General features: G+C 42.6%; 1 protein-coding gene across 5 annotated transcripts in view; it reads right to left on the bottom strand.

The window, feature by feature from the left end:
* The window catches only part of dgkza (diacylglycerol kinase, zeta a), a 567,459-nt gene that overhangs the window by 106,273 nt on the left and 446,587 nt on the right, over positions 1–14,599 (bottom strand). For 4 of the 5 annotated variants that reach the window (XM_078415104.1, XM_078415105.1, XM_078415101.1 and 1 more), the window contains exons 26-28: positions 12,845–12,885; positions 10,076–10,248; positions 2,455–2,553 (exon numbers count right to left, since the gene is read on the bottom strand). In XM_078415104.1, the coding sequence (XP_078271230.1) occupies positions 2,455–2,553; positions 10,076–10,248; positions 12,845–12,885 (313 nt within the window). The remainder of the gene's footprint in view (positions 1–2,454; positions 2,554–10,075; positions 10,249–12,844; positions 12,886–14,599) is intronic. The other variant, XM_078415103.1, reaches the window with a different exon arrangement.

The following is a 14,599-nucleotide window of genomic DNA, read 5'->3' as shown; positions in this document are numbered from 1 at the left end:
ATCTCTGTTAGAAGGCTGTGGACTCAAAGACACAACAAAAAGACACACCTTAGCTTAACAAAGCTTGCCTTTTTTTACATTGCTGTTGGTGGAACTTAGTTGGGTACAATTTGGATGTCATGATTCCTATTGTAAATATAGTGACTACATTTCAGAAACACTTCATAGACCACAAAGTTCTTTAGATTGTCCTGAGCTAATGAAGCACTTTACACAACAACAACGGGATGGATTATCCTTGATCTGACATCTGACCCATGCGGTAGCCACCTAAAAGCAGTAAACATCTGCTCCCACCTTGATCCCAAACACCTAGAGGCCTGTGCCATGACCACCCTGACTGGAGCAGGCTATAGGCAACAGCCAGGCTCTGAGATATCCTCCACCACAGCACCTCTCCAATGGTCTTTGACCCCCCCCCCCCCCCATGCTACTAACAGCCAGAGACATTTAAAAACAGTGGGGATTTAAAAACAAATTAAAAACAGATATAAATGTGTAGACCCATTTTATTGAAGGTTGGCAACTCTATTCAAATAATTCAGATATAACAATTGTGCTTGGTGCAAAACTAAAAGAACGGAGACCAAGCGCATTCACGAGCTCAGTTCATCCAGTCCCTCAGTTCAGTCGGTTATTGAATAACTCTGGACTCAACTGTGCATCTGGGGCAGATGAGAGCTGCTTGCACTGCGTGTCTGTCTGCCACACATGTTTTGACCCTTCCTCTTTCAATCCATGTGGCAAGCTGGTGCTGTCAGCTTTGTCTGACCATAGTTAACAAGGCCACTCAATCTATTTGCGGCACACCGCAGCTGAGCACTCTCCTAGCCCCTTGGGCATCCGTGTGACTCCTGAACTATTGGAGACAGCATTAGGTCATAAGGTCATTAGGAATAGGAGTAGAATTAGGCCATTCGTCCCATCAAGTCTACTCCGCCATTCAATCATGGCTGATCTATCTCTCCCTCCTAACCCCATTCTTCTGCATTCTCCCCATAACCTCTGACACCCGTACTGATCAAGAATTACTGTTATACATCAACAGGGAAGGGGTGTGGAAAATGTTATTTATATCCACAGGAGACACAAGAGGCTGCAGATGCTGGATCCTAACCCTGTTGCTGGAATCTGGAGCAGATCTACATGAAGGGTCCTATCCTGAAACTTCGCTGCACATCTCTCTCCATTAATGGCACAGTGGCGCAGCAGTAGAACTGCTGTCTTAGTGCCAGACACCTGGGTTCAATCCTAACTATGGGTGTCTGTATGGAGTTTGTACGTTCTCCTTGTGACCGCCTGGGCTTCCTCCCACATTCCAAAGATGTCCAGGTTTGTAGGTCAATTGGCCTTTGTAAATTGTCCCTAGTGTGCAGGATAGAACCAGTGTACAGGAGGAGCGTTGGTCAGCACGGACTCGGTGTGTCGAGCGACCTTTTTCCACCCTGTATCTGTAAACTAAAAAAAAGCTGCTGATCTCTAGCTAATCATTTTTTTTTCATTTTGGTACGTGTATCCAAAGATGATCTCACGTTGTTTGGGATCCTGCTTTCTATTTTGCAGGACTTTCTCATTTACTTGAGTCACCACCTTAGAATGCTTCATGAACAGCAGTGGCTGGTACTGCAATACGTCAAAGGTCAGAACAAGTGACACACACAGTTCTTGTTCACATTCTTGTAAATACTACACTGAATTCCCTTTTTAAAAAAATTGTAGATCTAGGTCTCTCCTAGATGCTGCCTGACCTGCTGAGTTACTCCAGCATTTTGTGAAGAAGAATCAACTCAATCAGCTATCAAAAGGCTCATGTCAGCGCCAACTCCTGAACCTGTTATCCCCAACAACAGGATAAATATAGCCAATGCATGGGAACACAGTCACACCATACCAACCAGGCAATATTCTGTCATCGATGGAGCATTTCTGGGATACCTCGATCAGACAGGAATGCCCATCGCTGGGTGCTTCCTGGCAAGGCTCTGAACTGGGACATTCACCATTGAAATCAATCATTTGCCTTCTTCTTCGAGTCTGACAAATCACACAAAACATCTCTGCCGTCTGAAGAAGTATGCACCTTTGCAGTCTGAAGAAGGGTCTCACCTATTGCTTTTCTCCAGAGATGCTGTCTGACCTGCTGAGTTATTCCAGCTTTTTGTGCACATCTCTGCCTTGCCTGACGAGCAGCACTGCAGTGGACAACTTCACCATTCAGGAGCAGCGCCTTCCGCCTGCTTCTGAAGGGGAATTAGACTTGGGCAATGTGTCTTGATCTTGCCACTGGTGTCCTGGGAGTTGTTTGTTAAAAATCTGAATTCACTATCACTGTTGATACTTATGAAATGTCACCAGCATGGCGGCCGATTCTTAATAATGCGGTTCTAGGGGTTAAGGTGGACCAGGAGAGGGTGGAAAGGGAACACAGAAGCATGCACAAAAGAACGACAGTACCTCTTTTTCACAGGAAAGGGGAAGCCAGAGTGTGAGGAGAAGAAAGACTTCTTGTGGCGTCTGGTAAGGGCTTCACTGTCAGAGTGAGGGCTAGTGGGGCTGAGGGGAAGGGGTTGGAGGGAAAGGACGAGAGGAAAGAGAAGAACATAGAAGAAAAACAAAGACATTTTAGTTGGAAGCTGAAAAGCTAGACAGTGGGACATAACATCAAATGTAGGACAGGAAACAGGGATGCGCCTGAATGTTATTTGTCTGTTCCGCACCAGTAGAGTTTCAATCCTATCCACGTTCCCCATTAGACCCCCCTCCTCTGCATTGATGCGCACATTGAACAGTGAAGTACATCAAGGACTGTGAGCAGCTGACCGCATGCAAAATGCTGGCAACATGGCTCAACAAGCTCGGTGCTTATGACCAAGCACACACTGCTGATGTTTGGGGAAAGGGAAAATTCATGGTCAGCCCCATTCCAAAAGCAGAGACTGCTTGGACACAAAGCCCAGTAGATCAACATTTGAGGCTTACATAACCAGGCCCATATCTTGCAGAAGATAGTAAAATAAAGTATATTGATCTGAAACTTGAGCCAAAGGCTGTAATGCCGTTTATGATTCATTCTCGACAGCACTAGGGGAGATTAGTTTAGTTTAGTTTAGTTTAGAGATACACTGTGGAAACAGGCCCTTCGGTCCACCAGGTCTGCGCCGACCAGCGATCCCCGTTGATTAACACTATCCTACACACACTGGGGACAATTTTTACATCTACCAAGCCAATTAACCTACAAACATGTATGTCTTTGGAGTGTGGGTGGAAACTGAAGACCTCGGAGAAAACCCACGCAGGTCACAGGGAGAACGTGCAAACTCCGTACAGACAGCCCCGTAAACGGGATCGAACCCGGGTCTCCGGCGCTGCAATCGCTGTGAGGCAGCAACACTACCACTGTGCCACCGTGCCGCCACCGAGATGCCCAAACTGTGCAGACCAGTACTTGGAAAATCAACTTTGTGGACGGCCCTTTTCAGGATTTTGCAATTGTTTCTGGATGGTTTTGTGCAAACATTTCTTACACACTGACATTCCCAAATCAGGCATAAGATATTCCTCCAGCAAGCAATAATTGTGGGCATTTTTGCGTTACCTGTCATCGGGTGCCAGGTCTCGATATAGCACAACGCTGGACTGGGACATTTACCATGGAAATGACTGAATCTGACAACTCACACTAACTAACCCATTGATCCCCAGTCGTTAACTCGCCTCCAGAAATCACTCATGCCCCACGGCCTTAAACATTGTTGGTCACCTAAACTGACCCCACCGTCCCCCCACCATTCGATACTACCAGTCTCCTCGTATTCACCCACTCCACAAACCAACACTGCCGGCCTCCCCATCCTTCTTCACAAACCTTCGGCATTAAAATGAGTTGAAAACTTGCTGATCCCGAAGAATACTTTTTTTTTTTCAAATTATTGGATAATGCAACTGCTGACATTTTTGCTGAGTTTTTCATCGTCCTATTACCATTATTCTGGTGTAGAATTTCCGCAAATTATTTCAACATGAAAACTTCATCTGCAATGAGGTCGTCATCCTCACTTTTTTGAGAAACAGCAATTTTGATTTAATCGCAGATCATCTGGTTTTACTAACACCGTCTCCCTGAAACTGGGCCAACAGCTGACTATATATTTTTTGAGCTCGGTGACCTCAGACACAACCTCATAAGCGTGCTTTGGTTCCTTTCCCAATGGAAGTCTGAGTCGTAGCTTCTTGAACTTGGGATCACTCCAGACAGCTGCTGCTGAACTCTCCCACATCTCACAAGCAAAGGAAAATAGGAGGAGGCCATTTGGCCCCTCCAGCCTGCCCTGCTATTCAATATGATCATGGCTGATCTATGTTGGTCTCATCTCCTCTTCTCTGCAGGTGTCGTGGTTACCGGTGTTCAAAAATGAAGCAGATGACACGGAGAATTCTTCAAGAAGTTAAAAGCCTTTATTTGCAAAAAACGGCTGGAACAATCAGGATGTCAACCATCTGACTGCCCACTTAGTACATCGGGCAGTCTATGTTTATAGGATTATTCCAAACCTTATCTTCTTTACATTACCTCATACCCACACTCCTTTCTTCAGTCATTCATTTCTTTGCAGTCACCCGTCTGTCCCGCCACCATTAAATCCCATTCAGTAATATATCCTTATCTCAATGCTCACATCCCTTCATACTTCGCCTCCCTTATTTCCTGCTAGTCCATCCCTCACATCCATTCATCACCCCAAGGCCTATGTCTTTCCTTATCTGCCACCATTATCTTCTATTCTGGTTCATCCATCATTCCAACTCATATGTTTCTCCTCCTCGCTTCACCATTAATTATCCGCCTGAGCAGCAGTTACAGACACGTGTCAAGGGTAAGGAATGTCTAGAGCGCCTTAATTAGTTACAGAGAGGCGCCTAATGCCTAAGTAGTTACAAACCTCAAACAACAAAGTCTAATGTATAAAATAATATCGTAACAATGTCTAATGTATAAAATAATATTGTATTATGTCTAATGTATAAAATAATATCGTATTATCTCCCATACCGGTTTTCTATAATCCTCAATTCCTTGATCATTCAAACTTTCATCTACCTCCACCTTAAATATATCTTTAGATCTGGTGGCCACCTGTCTGGAATGATCCCAAGTTCAGGAAGCTGAGAGCTGTGACCCAGACGTCCATTGGGAAAAGAACCAAGAACAGGGCTCCATGAGGTTGTATCTGCAGGTGGGTTCATTAGATATATTTAAATGTTTATCTACCTCCACCTTCGGGACAGAAGATTGCCCTCGGGGCATAACATTCCAGAGATTCACAACCCTTTGAGAGAAGTAACTTCTCCACACCTCAGCTTTAAATGCACATTACTTTGTAGCTAAATCCCCGTGTTCATTACTCTGCTACGAGTGAAAATATCTACGCCTGCCCTATCAAACCTTCGGATCCTGTATGTTTGAATATGTTCATCACACATATTTCGAAACTCCAAGAAATATACACCTAAACCATCTCACATCACTTGATAGGACAACCCTCTTGTCCCAGGAACTCGCCCAGTGAATCTTTGGACTGCCTCCAATGCTACTATATTATTTTTTAGATAAGGGAAATTAAAACTGTGTATAATATTCTGGCCTCATCAATTTTCTGTACAACAGAAACAGAGTTCTAATCTTAAATTCCAGCCCCTTTGCAATAAATGACAACAAACTTTATGCCTCCTTAATTCCTTGTTGGACCTGCTAACTTCTTGTTAATCATGCACTAAAACACTTACATTTCTGGTCATTACTACATCAGGGTGGTCACCAAGTTTCACATTTGTGAACCTCTACTTTTCCTTCAGTGCTGAAGGGTAGCAGAGCAGGCATGAGCAAATTGCAAAGACTGCACATCATTACAAATGTGTAGGAAAGAACTGCAGACGCTGGTTTAAATCGAAGGCAGACACAAAATGCTGGAGTAACTCAGTGGGTCAGGCAGCATCTCTGGAGAGAAGGAATGGGTGCTGGTTTAAATCGAAGGTAGACACAAATTGCTGGAGTAACTCAGTGGGTCAGGCAGCATCTCTGGAGAGAAAGAATGTCTGGAGAAGGGTCGCGACCCAAAACGTCATCCATTCCTTCTCTCCAGAGATGCTGCCTGACCCCGCTGAGTTGCTCCAGCATTTTGTGTCTACCCTCACCTTTACATAGATCTCCCTTACAATCCAGATGCAAATGGTTGTAGCCTAGAAGGCACCACAGTCCATTTGAATAGAGAACATGCTTCCCTGAGGCACTGTTCCTCTTATCCAGATCCCTCTAACTCATTGAAAATACTCTTCCCATTATTTTAACTTAGAAACTGCAATTCCCTGTAGCTGGAAATGTACTTCTTGCACAATGTGATGTCCCTCTGAGAACTGTAGAAACAACCACGCTAGTAGGTAAAATGTTACTAAAAATTACAATGTTAATTTCTACGTGGGTTTAATGCTGTTCTGCAAACCTCACAACTTATCTCACTCTTTCTGTAACTTTCCCATACAGAATTAGGATGACCCACATTCTTTGTGTGTCCCCGATGGTATGACTTTAGATATATTGTTGCATCAGCCACTGCTGTTAGGGGTGTATTTTCTGTCTTCAAACAAATAATGTTACATTAGCAGTTCTATTCGTTTTAATTGTCAGAGTGAACACTAATACAAAGAAACCAATGGATACAGCACTAGCAATGGGTTTGAGATGGTAACGCTTGAAGATGTAGCAGGGCAATAATTGGGTGCAAATTAATTGAGAATAATGTTTAAATATAGATTAGTGATGATATCGTGCAGTGAATGTTATGGCTATGTTTGCAATCCAGAGAAATACAAGAGGTTTCAACCATTTGATCCCTATGAGAAATGACTGGAGATGTTCCTGAGAACAAAGGATATCACTGAGGTCCAGTGAGAGGATGCAGAATGAGAAATGGACCAATGCACTGAAAGACTACATTATGGGTTGGTAAGAGGCCCCAAGACCTATGATGAGATGAGTGAGTTCATTAGAACAATGGAACGTTCTTATGAGGACGTTGAAAATATCCTGAAGGGAACTTTTCAGAGTTAAGTTTAGCTCTGCAGAACCAGAAACGAGTAGAAAAGGCCTATATAGGTCATGAGTACTGACAATAGGTACACTGGATGGGTAGCACAGGCTTGATTATTGTGCGGCTAGCTAACAAGAAAATTCAGACAAAACTGTTAGGAGAGTGCTCACTACCCTCAGCAAAGAATGTTTTGTTAGCAGTTTTATTCTTCTTATTTGTCATAATGTACACAAACACAATTTTAACCAGTGTTTAATGTTACCGTTGATTTTTTTTTAAATGCAACTCAATAAAGATACAGGTGCAAGATTAGTCAAATATTTGGCAAATTGATCTAAGGCAATTGTCAATTCTTGAGTGGGTACTGGAGAGTTGTTAAGGCTTATTTATGGTGTAGATTAAATAGTTGAAAGAACTAAGGAACTAAGGAATCTGCATAGATTGATGCTTGTTTAAGTTTATAACCTTGTACAGACATGCTGGATACACGTCTCTGTAAGATTTTACGTGCTTAGTTTCATTTAACAGTTACCTGATCTACAATTTTAAAAAAAGGGAATTCAGTGTAGTATTTACAAGAATGTGAACAAGAACTGTGTGTGTCACTTGTTTTGACCTTTGACGTATTGCAGTACCAGCCACTGCTGTTCATGAAGCATTCTATGGCTTAAGTGGATGTTTTGTTAGAACTCCTTGTGTTTCCCTGAGCAGCAGCTCAAAAAGAGTCTACAACCTCAAAAAATTCTAAAAAGACAAAATTATTTCAAAACACTGGGACAACTGGTACAAAATTTGAGCCCGGAGAGTAAAGGAATAGTTAATGTTGTTTTGTCAGTGCAAGTGGCCCAGGAAAACAAATTCCCACTTGTTGGTAAGTTGGTGACTCAAGTAAATGAGAAAGTTAACAATGCTTTTATTTTAACCTGGAGGCCACCAGGACAACACCAGAGAAGAAGCAATGGGAGAAGGCAAAATTCACTATAGCATTGAAAAGGGAAGGGGATAAATACCTGACAAGTATTTAGTAAGGCTACGGGAATAACTGACGTACTCTTTCAGAGAGCTATCACAGATGGTCTCATCTGTGCGGTAAAATTCTATAATTGAATTGCGTTATTCAAAATGCTGTTTTTTAATGGTCAATTTATTATCTTTGAAGCGCACAGACTGAATACTTTTTCAATTATTATTCGCTTCAAACTTGGACTGTTTTCTCTGGAGTGTTGGAGGTTGAGGGGAGGCCAGGTAGAAGTTTATAACATTATGAGGGTAGACAGATCCGTTATCCCAGGGTGGAAATGTCAAAAACTGGAGGGCATAGTTTTAAGGCGAGAGAGGCGGAGTTTAAAGGGGACGGACAGGGCAGGTTTCTTTTACACAGCAAGCGGAGGGTGTCTGGCTGGGTGTTGGTGGTGGAGGCAGTTATGATAACGAGATTTAAGAAGCTTGTGGATGGGCACATGGGTATACAGGGAATGGAGAGATATGGATCACATGCAGGCAGAGATGAGATGATTTTAACTTGGCATCATGCTCAACACGACACGTACAGTGTGGGCTATAGGGCCTGTACCTGAGCTGCACTGTTCTAAGCTGCACTAAATGCCCACTCTGTAAGCTCTCTTAGTGACTACCAGCTCCTGAAAAAAAGAGATCAGTTCAAAGAGGAATGATTTCCTGAAATTATTCTACCACTCGTCATCAACTTACAATTCCTCCCCATCTCGAGACAAATGCTTAATTTTAATGGGGCCGCAGCTTCAAGCAAGGGGCGCATTAGGTTCTGTTTCTGAATAAGTTGCTTGCAATTAAGGCAAGGATAAAGACTTAAACTGCAGGATGAACTGCAATAAACTGCAGCTAAATTGCACACAAGACAGAAAACATTGCAGAAAAAATAATATTGATGTGCTATTAAGGGCAGTAAAAAAGTCTGGAGGTAATTTGTTTCAGTGGAGATAGGAAACAACTTCACCACAGAAATACTTTAAAAAATGTTTTATGGGCCATTTTATGTCCGTTAATGGTGGTGTTGTTTAGTGGCTAGCCGCTTCTTTCTTCAGCCTTAGAATGGATGCCGATGGTCTAGATTTCCTGGCTGCTTCAGTCCCTCTCATGTCTGATACTTGGGGAAACCACTCCTGGGAGCAGGTCCCAACCAGCCTGCTGACTGCCCTGCAGCAACTGGCCACTGGCTGACTCCGTGTCCACCACACCCATCATTTTACTCTCATGCCTGTTAACCCATTGTCCCACCATGTTCAAGTGAGAATCAGTGTAAGCAGAGTGAATGAGGTGGTACTCTGACCTAAAATATTGCAAGCCCAAAAATTGAAGTTGAGCCAAAAGTTGTGACATCCACCAAGCCTGCGAGATCACTTACATTGGGCCTTATTTATGCAACAGAGACAAAGACAAAGACTTTTTCCACTGTGCAATGAAGTTGGACCACAGCCTGTGACAAGGCCGGAGAGGGAGGCAGTATCATCCCTGCTCACGATTGAAACAGCAGCAGCTTCCCTTTATCATTTTACCAGCAACACTGCAAGTTATCTTCCAAATAAGTGACGTGATGAACAATTTCAGCAGAAGCAAATAAAATAAGACATAAGCTACAGCCCTTGCTGCAATTCTCAGATAACACCCGCTTTCAAACAAAATCCTATGTACATTCAGTGTTGAAACGTGCGTCCTGCCAACACGAGTGTAACATTGTCAGCGTCATCCAAGGAAGGCATCCAATGGAAGTTGGTTTTGGGAGAAATTCCAAGCAACTAATAATAGAAACGGCCGAGCATAGTGCTCTTTGAAACATTGTGCAGTCACCTTACCACTTTCAGCAACGCCACCTCCCACACACAGAATCTCCAAACCAATGCTGCTGACAACATCCATCCATGTAATTGTTACTTCTCTGGAGAAATACTACTTAATTAGATATGTGAGGAAATCTTGCACATCTGCAGGGAACCCCGCAGCTCTTTTACCTGGGGACAGGTGAGAGCGGCGGTGAAGAAGGGCATGGGAAGGTGAAGGTGTCAGATGAGTCGACTAAATCAGGCATTCCTGGAGAGGTTCCCACCGTCTCTGTGATGACAAGCTCGGGGTCCAGGATGTAGAGTTCATCTTGGGAAATCTCAGTCACATAGTGCAAGTGCTCCTGAAAGAGAGTGCAGGAAAAGGAATCATTCGATATCACATCTATAAAATTAAGCTTTCCATTTACACAACCCCTTTTCACAACTGCAGGGAAATCAGGGTGTCTAATCGATGCTTTGCAGCAAATGGCACTTATGCAGCTTTGTCTCTCTTGCGATATAAGGAACCGAACAGTAAAGTCCACAAACAGCAATGAATGACCAGCTAATTCATATTTATTAACTGTGGTAAATGAGACATTAATGTAGCCGAGCCCATTAGGGAAAACAATCCTTGCTCTCAGAGTCGTACAGCATGGAAACAGGTCCTGCAGCCCACACCATCCATGTTGCCCGTCACTCCCAATTCACACTAACCCAACACTACTCCCATTTTATTCTCCTCACATTCCCATGACTCCCTCCAGAGTCACCCACCTTTGAGAGGTTATTTAGCATGACCAATTAACCTACCAACCTGCACACCTCTGGAATGTGGGAGAAAACCGGGGCACTCGGAAGAAACCCATTTAGTCATCGGGAGAACGTGCAAACTCCATGCAGACAGGGAAGGATAGGTCAAGTTACCGGAGCTGTGAGGCAGCAGCTCTACCATCTGCTCCACAATGAATGCTGCTGTGGGATCCCATACATCTAACCAAAGAATAACATAAATATAGATCTCATTCCACACCACACTCAATCACTGGAGGCTTGAATTCACAACCTTCTGACTCTGATGAGGGGGAACTCCTCAAGTGCTATGGAGAACCATGCAAACTAGTGCAGATAGATTCTTGATTAGTACGGGTGTCAAGGGTTGTGGGGAGAAGGCAGGAGAATGGGGTTAGGAGGGAGAGATAGTTCAGCCAAGATTGAATGGCGGAGTAGACTTGATGGGCGGATTGGCCTAATCCGGCTTCTATCACTTATGACCTTAGGAACTTATTTCTGTTCTTAAGAGTCACTGCAGATGTTAATATAATTCAGCACATTCACTGAATGATGATGCAACATAGTAAGGAATCACTGTTGCAAATCTCTTTTGCACCCTCTCTCTGTACTTAATATCATCCTTGAAGTATGGTGTCTGATATTGAACACAATATGATTCACATCTTTGCTTGTGTATTCACACTCATTTGGCGATCAATGTCCTATTGATATTTTAGGTTGTGAGTGATACTGTATATCTACAGTCTGAGGCTCTGAAGCTTTCCTCAGCCCTTGCACTGGATGGTCACCCACCCTGCCTCGGTTTCTCTCCCTAAAACAGCCGACTTTCTCCCAGGGTTCTTATGATGTTAATCTGGATGTTGGACATCAGAACATCCTTGGTCGTTGTGATATATAATAAACCTCCCTCCATATGGCTTGGGCATCCTTTTCACTTATTGACCTATAACAGGACCACTATATAAAAAAGCAAGGGAAAGGAGTTTGATCCCATGCACTTGAAAATTGAAGGGGGGGGTCTCGACCTGAAACGTCACCCATTTCTTCTCTCCTGAGATGCTGCCTGACCCGCTGAGTTACTCCAGCATTTTGTGATTGCTGAGGCAGAGCCATTTATTTATAATAATAATAAAAAATGCTATAAAAACTTAGCAAGTTAGGCAACATCTCTGGAGAGATAAACAAAAGTTTCAGGTTCTTGATCTTTCGTCAGGCCTGAAAGGTTAACTCTGTTTTTCCGTCTTGCACAGATGCTACCTGATCTGCTGACTATTTTACAGCAAATTTATCTTTTATTGCAAATTTCCAGCAGGTTTTTTTTGTTGCTTTTATCTTGTATATATTAAGTGGGTAATAACGCTGTCACAATAAAAAGAGAAAATGCGAGGAGGTCATTCAGTATCAGTGGGACAAAAGTCAGAGAAAACAATTTAGGCCATTGAACGCTCATTAGAATTCTTTCATCGTTTCACCATTTAGATGTGTTGATAAATTGAAGAATGAATTGGGGAATTGGGGAAAGGAACTCACTGGCCGATGGCATTCCATGCAACTCACGCTGGACTTTACTGAATAGATATTAGTCAAGAGTGATTTATTGTCATATGTCCCGAAACGGAACAATGAAATTCTTTCTTGCAGCAGCACAACAGATATGTAAACATGAGATAGCCATAAAATGCTGGAATAGCTCAGCAGCACAAGCAGCCTCTCCAGAGATGCTGCCTGTCCCGCTGAGTTATTCCAGCATTTAGTGTCAGCCTTTGGTTTACACCAGCATCTGCAGTTCCTTCCTACACAGATATGTAAACATAGTACTCTGGAAACACATTGATAAAAAACGAAAAAATAAGTTCAGTATATAAAAAAAACAAACAATAAGAATGTAAAGGAACATTCTTAGTGAGTGAATTAATCTTACACCACAAATAGTGTAAGAAAATAACTGCAGATGCTGGTACAAATCGAAGGTATTTATTCACAAAATGCTGGAGTAACTCAGCAGGTCAGGCAGCATCTCAGGAGAGATGGAATGGGCGACGTTTCGGGTCGAGACCCTTCTTCAGACTAAAGACTACACCACAAATAGGTTGACCGTCAAATCATATGTTAACCATCAACCAAAAGTCAACATATTAGTCTTCATTAGATGTATATTCTTACCTGTGCTCTATCGATTCTGTAAAACCGATCAGCAGTTGTGGCTGAAAAAAAAACAGAGGTCACATAAAGGATTAGACTTCCATCAGACAATTCCTAAAGTGTGTTATATTTATGCCAATAAAAGCAAATTTGACACATTTTTCTGAAGAGTGTCTTTTATCGATTCAAATATTTTTGGAATGCCTCAATAGCCAGAAGTTGTCAGAAAATTTGCCACAAAGCACCAATTGGATAGTGACCTTTTTGGAATGTTATGTTAGTTTCAATGGTCATGGCCAGAATCATTCAACACTTCGTTCAGAAATAACAGTACATCACTTAGTGTAGTAAGTTATGATGATCTGGAATGCACTGCCTCAGAGGATAGTGGAAACAGATTAAATTATTACATTTCACAAAGGAATTAGATAAATACATTAAAAAATGAAACATTCTGCATGAAAAAGAAACAAATAAGGAAAAGGGGTGGCGTGAGATTATTTACAGCACGATATTCAGATAAAACATGGACATATATCAAATACAGGCTACTTAATTCTAAATTCTTTTGCGAGTGTTCACAGAACAATCACTGAAGGATTACTGAGGTTCACAGTGATATCCAATGATGATTGAAATGAACAAGATGTAGTTCTGCTGGCTACAACTGGTTCCTGTCTACGATGAATGGAGTATGCTCAACAATGAGGTCTGTACTTGGGAATGTGACGTTGCTTTCCTGACCTTGCTGTCTCAAATTTGCTGATAATCCTTTGTCTCCCAATATTTAGTTCTTCTTCACGTTATTGGAATTCTACAGACTGAGTAACAACTATTACCACCAATTATTTGTTAATATCCACCGAAAAGCAGGAATACCTTTTTAGGTTTTCTCCATCAGGCATAAAATGGCCCTGTTCATCAGTTGCCCATTGCAGATACAAACTATGGTGCTCTTTAGATAGCAAACAGGTGTGGTGTACACATACATATTATGCACAAAACCAAGTGTGCAAATAAACAAGGAATATAAATTCAGTAACCTTGCAGTACTTTAGCCTGTTACTTTCTAATGGAATGAAATGATATCCGGTTAGTGCAGGTAAGTGGTTTGAGATAAAAGATCAATCAATGTTGATTTTACTGAATGACAGAGCAGTGCAAGGGCTAACCAGCCTACTCCTGTTTCTGTTTCTTATGTTGTTATCGGCAGGTAGCATGTGCTGGGAAACTGATGGCACAGAGCTGTGGTCTATATCTAGCCTGTGATATCACTCCAGTTAGTGAACATCTGGAAACACAGAGCTGTAAATCCAATTTTACCTTTGAACAATTTTTTTAACGACCATCACTAGTATCGTCACATCTTTTTGTCCGAGTACATGTCGATATAAAATGCAAAAGGTGTTCAGTTTCACTGCAAGATGCAGTGAAGTAAAGCAGGCATCAGGAATTATCAACAGCAGGTATCCCAAGGGTATGCTGATGGCACGGCAGTGAAGGTTGGTGGCCCGGAGGCCTGATCCAACAGTGAAGAGATACAGTTTAGAGATACAGCGCAGAAACAGGCCCTTTCGGCCCACTGGGTCTGCGCCGACCAGCGATCCCCTCACATTAACACTGCCTTACACCCACTAGGGACAATTTTTGCATTTACCAAGCCAATTAACCTACAAACCTGTACGTCTTTGGAGTGTGGGAGGAAACCGAAGATCTCAGAGAAAACCCGCGCAGGTCACGGGGAGAACGTACAAACTCTGTACAGACGGCGCCCGT

Source organism: Rhinoraja longicauda, chromosome 18 (assembly GCF_053455715.1).
Source record: "Rhinoraja longicauda isolate Sanriku21f chromosome 18, sRhiLon1.1, whole genome shotgun sequence".
Lineage (NCBI taxonomy): Eukaryota > Metazoa > Chordata > Chondrichthyes > Rajiformes > Arhynchobatidae > Rhinoraja > Rhinoraja longicauda.
This window is presented reverse-complemented; position numbering and strand designations above follow the sequence as displayed.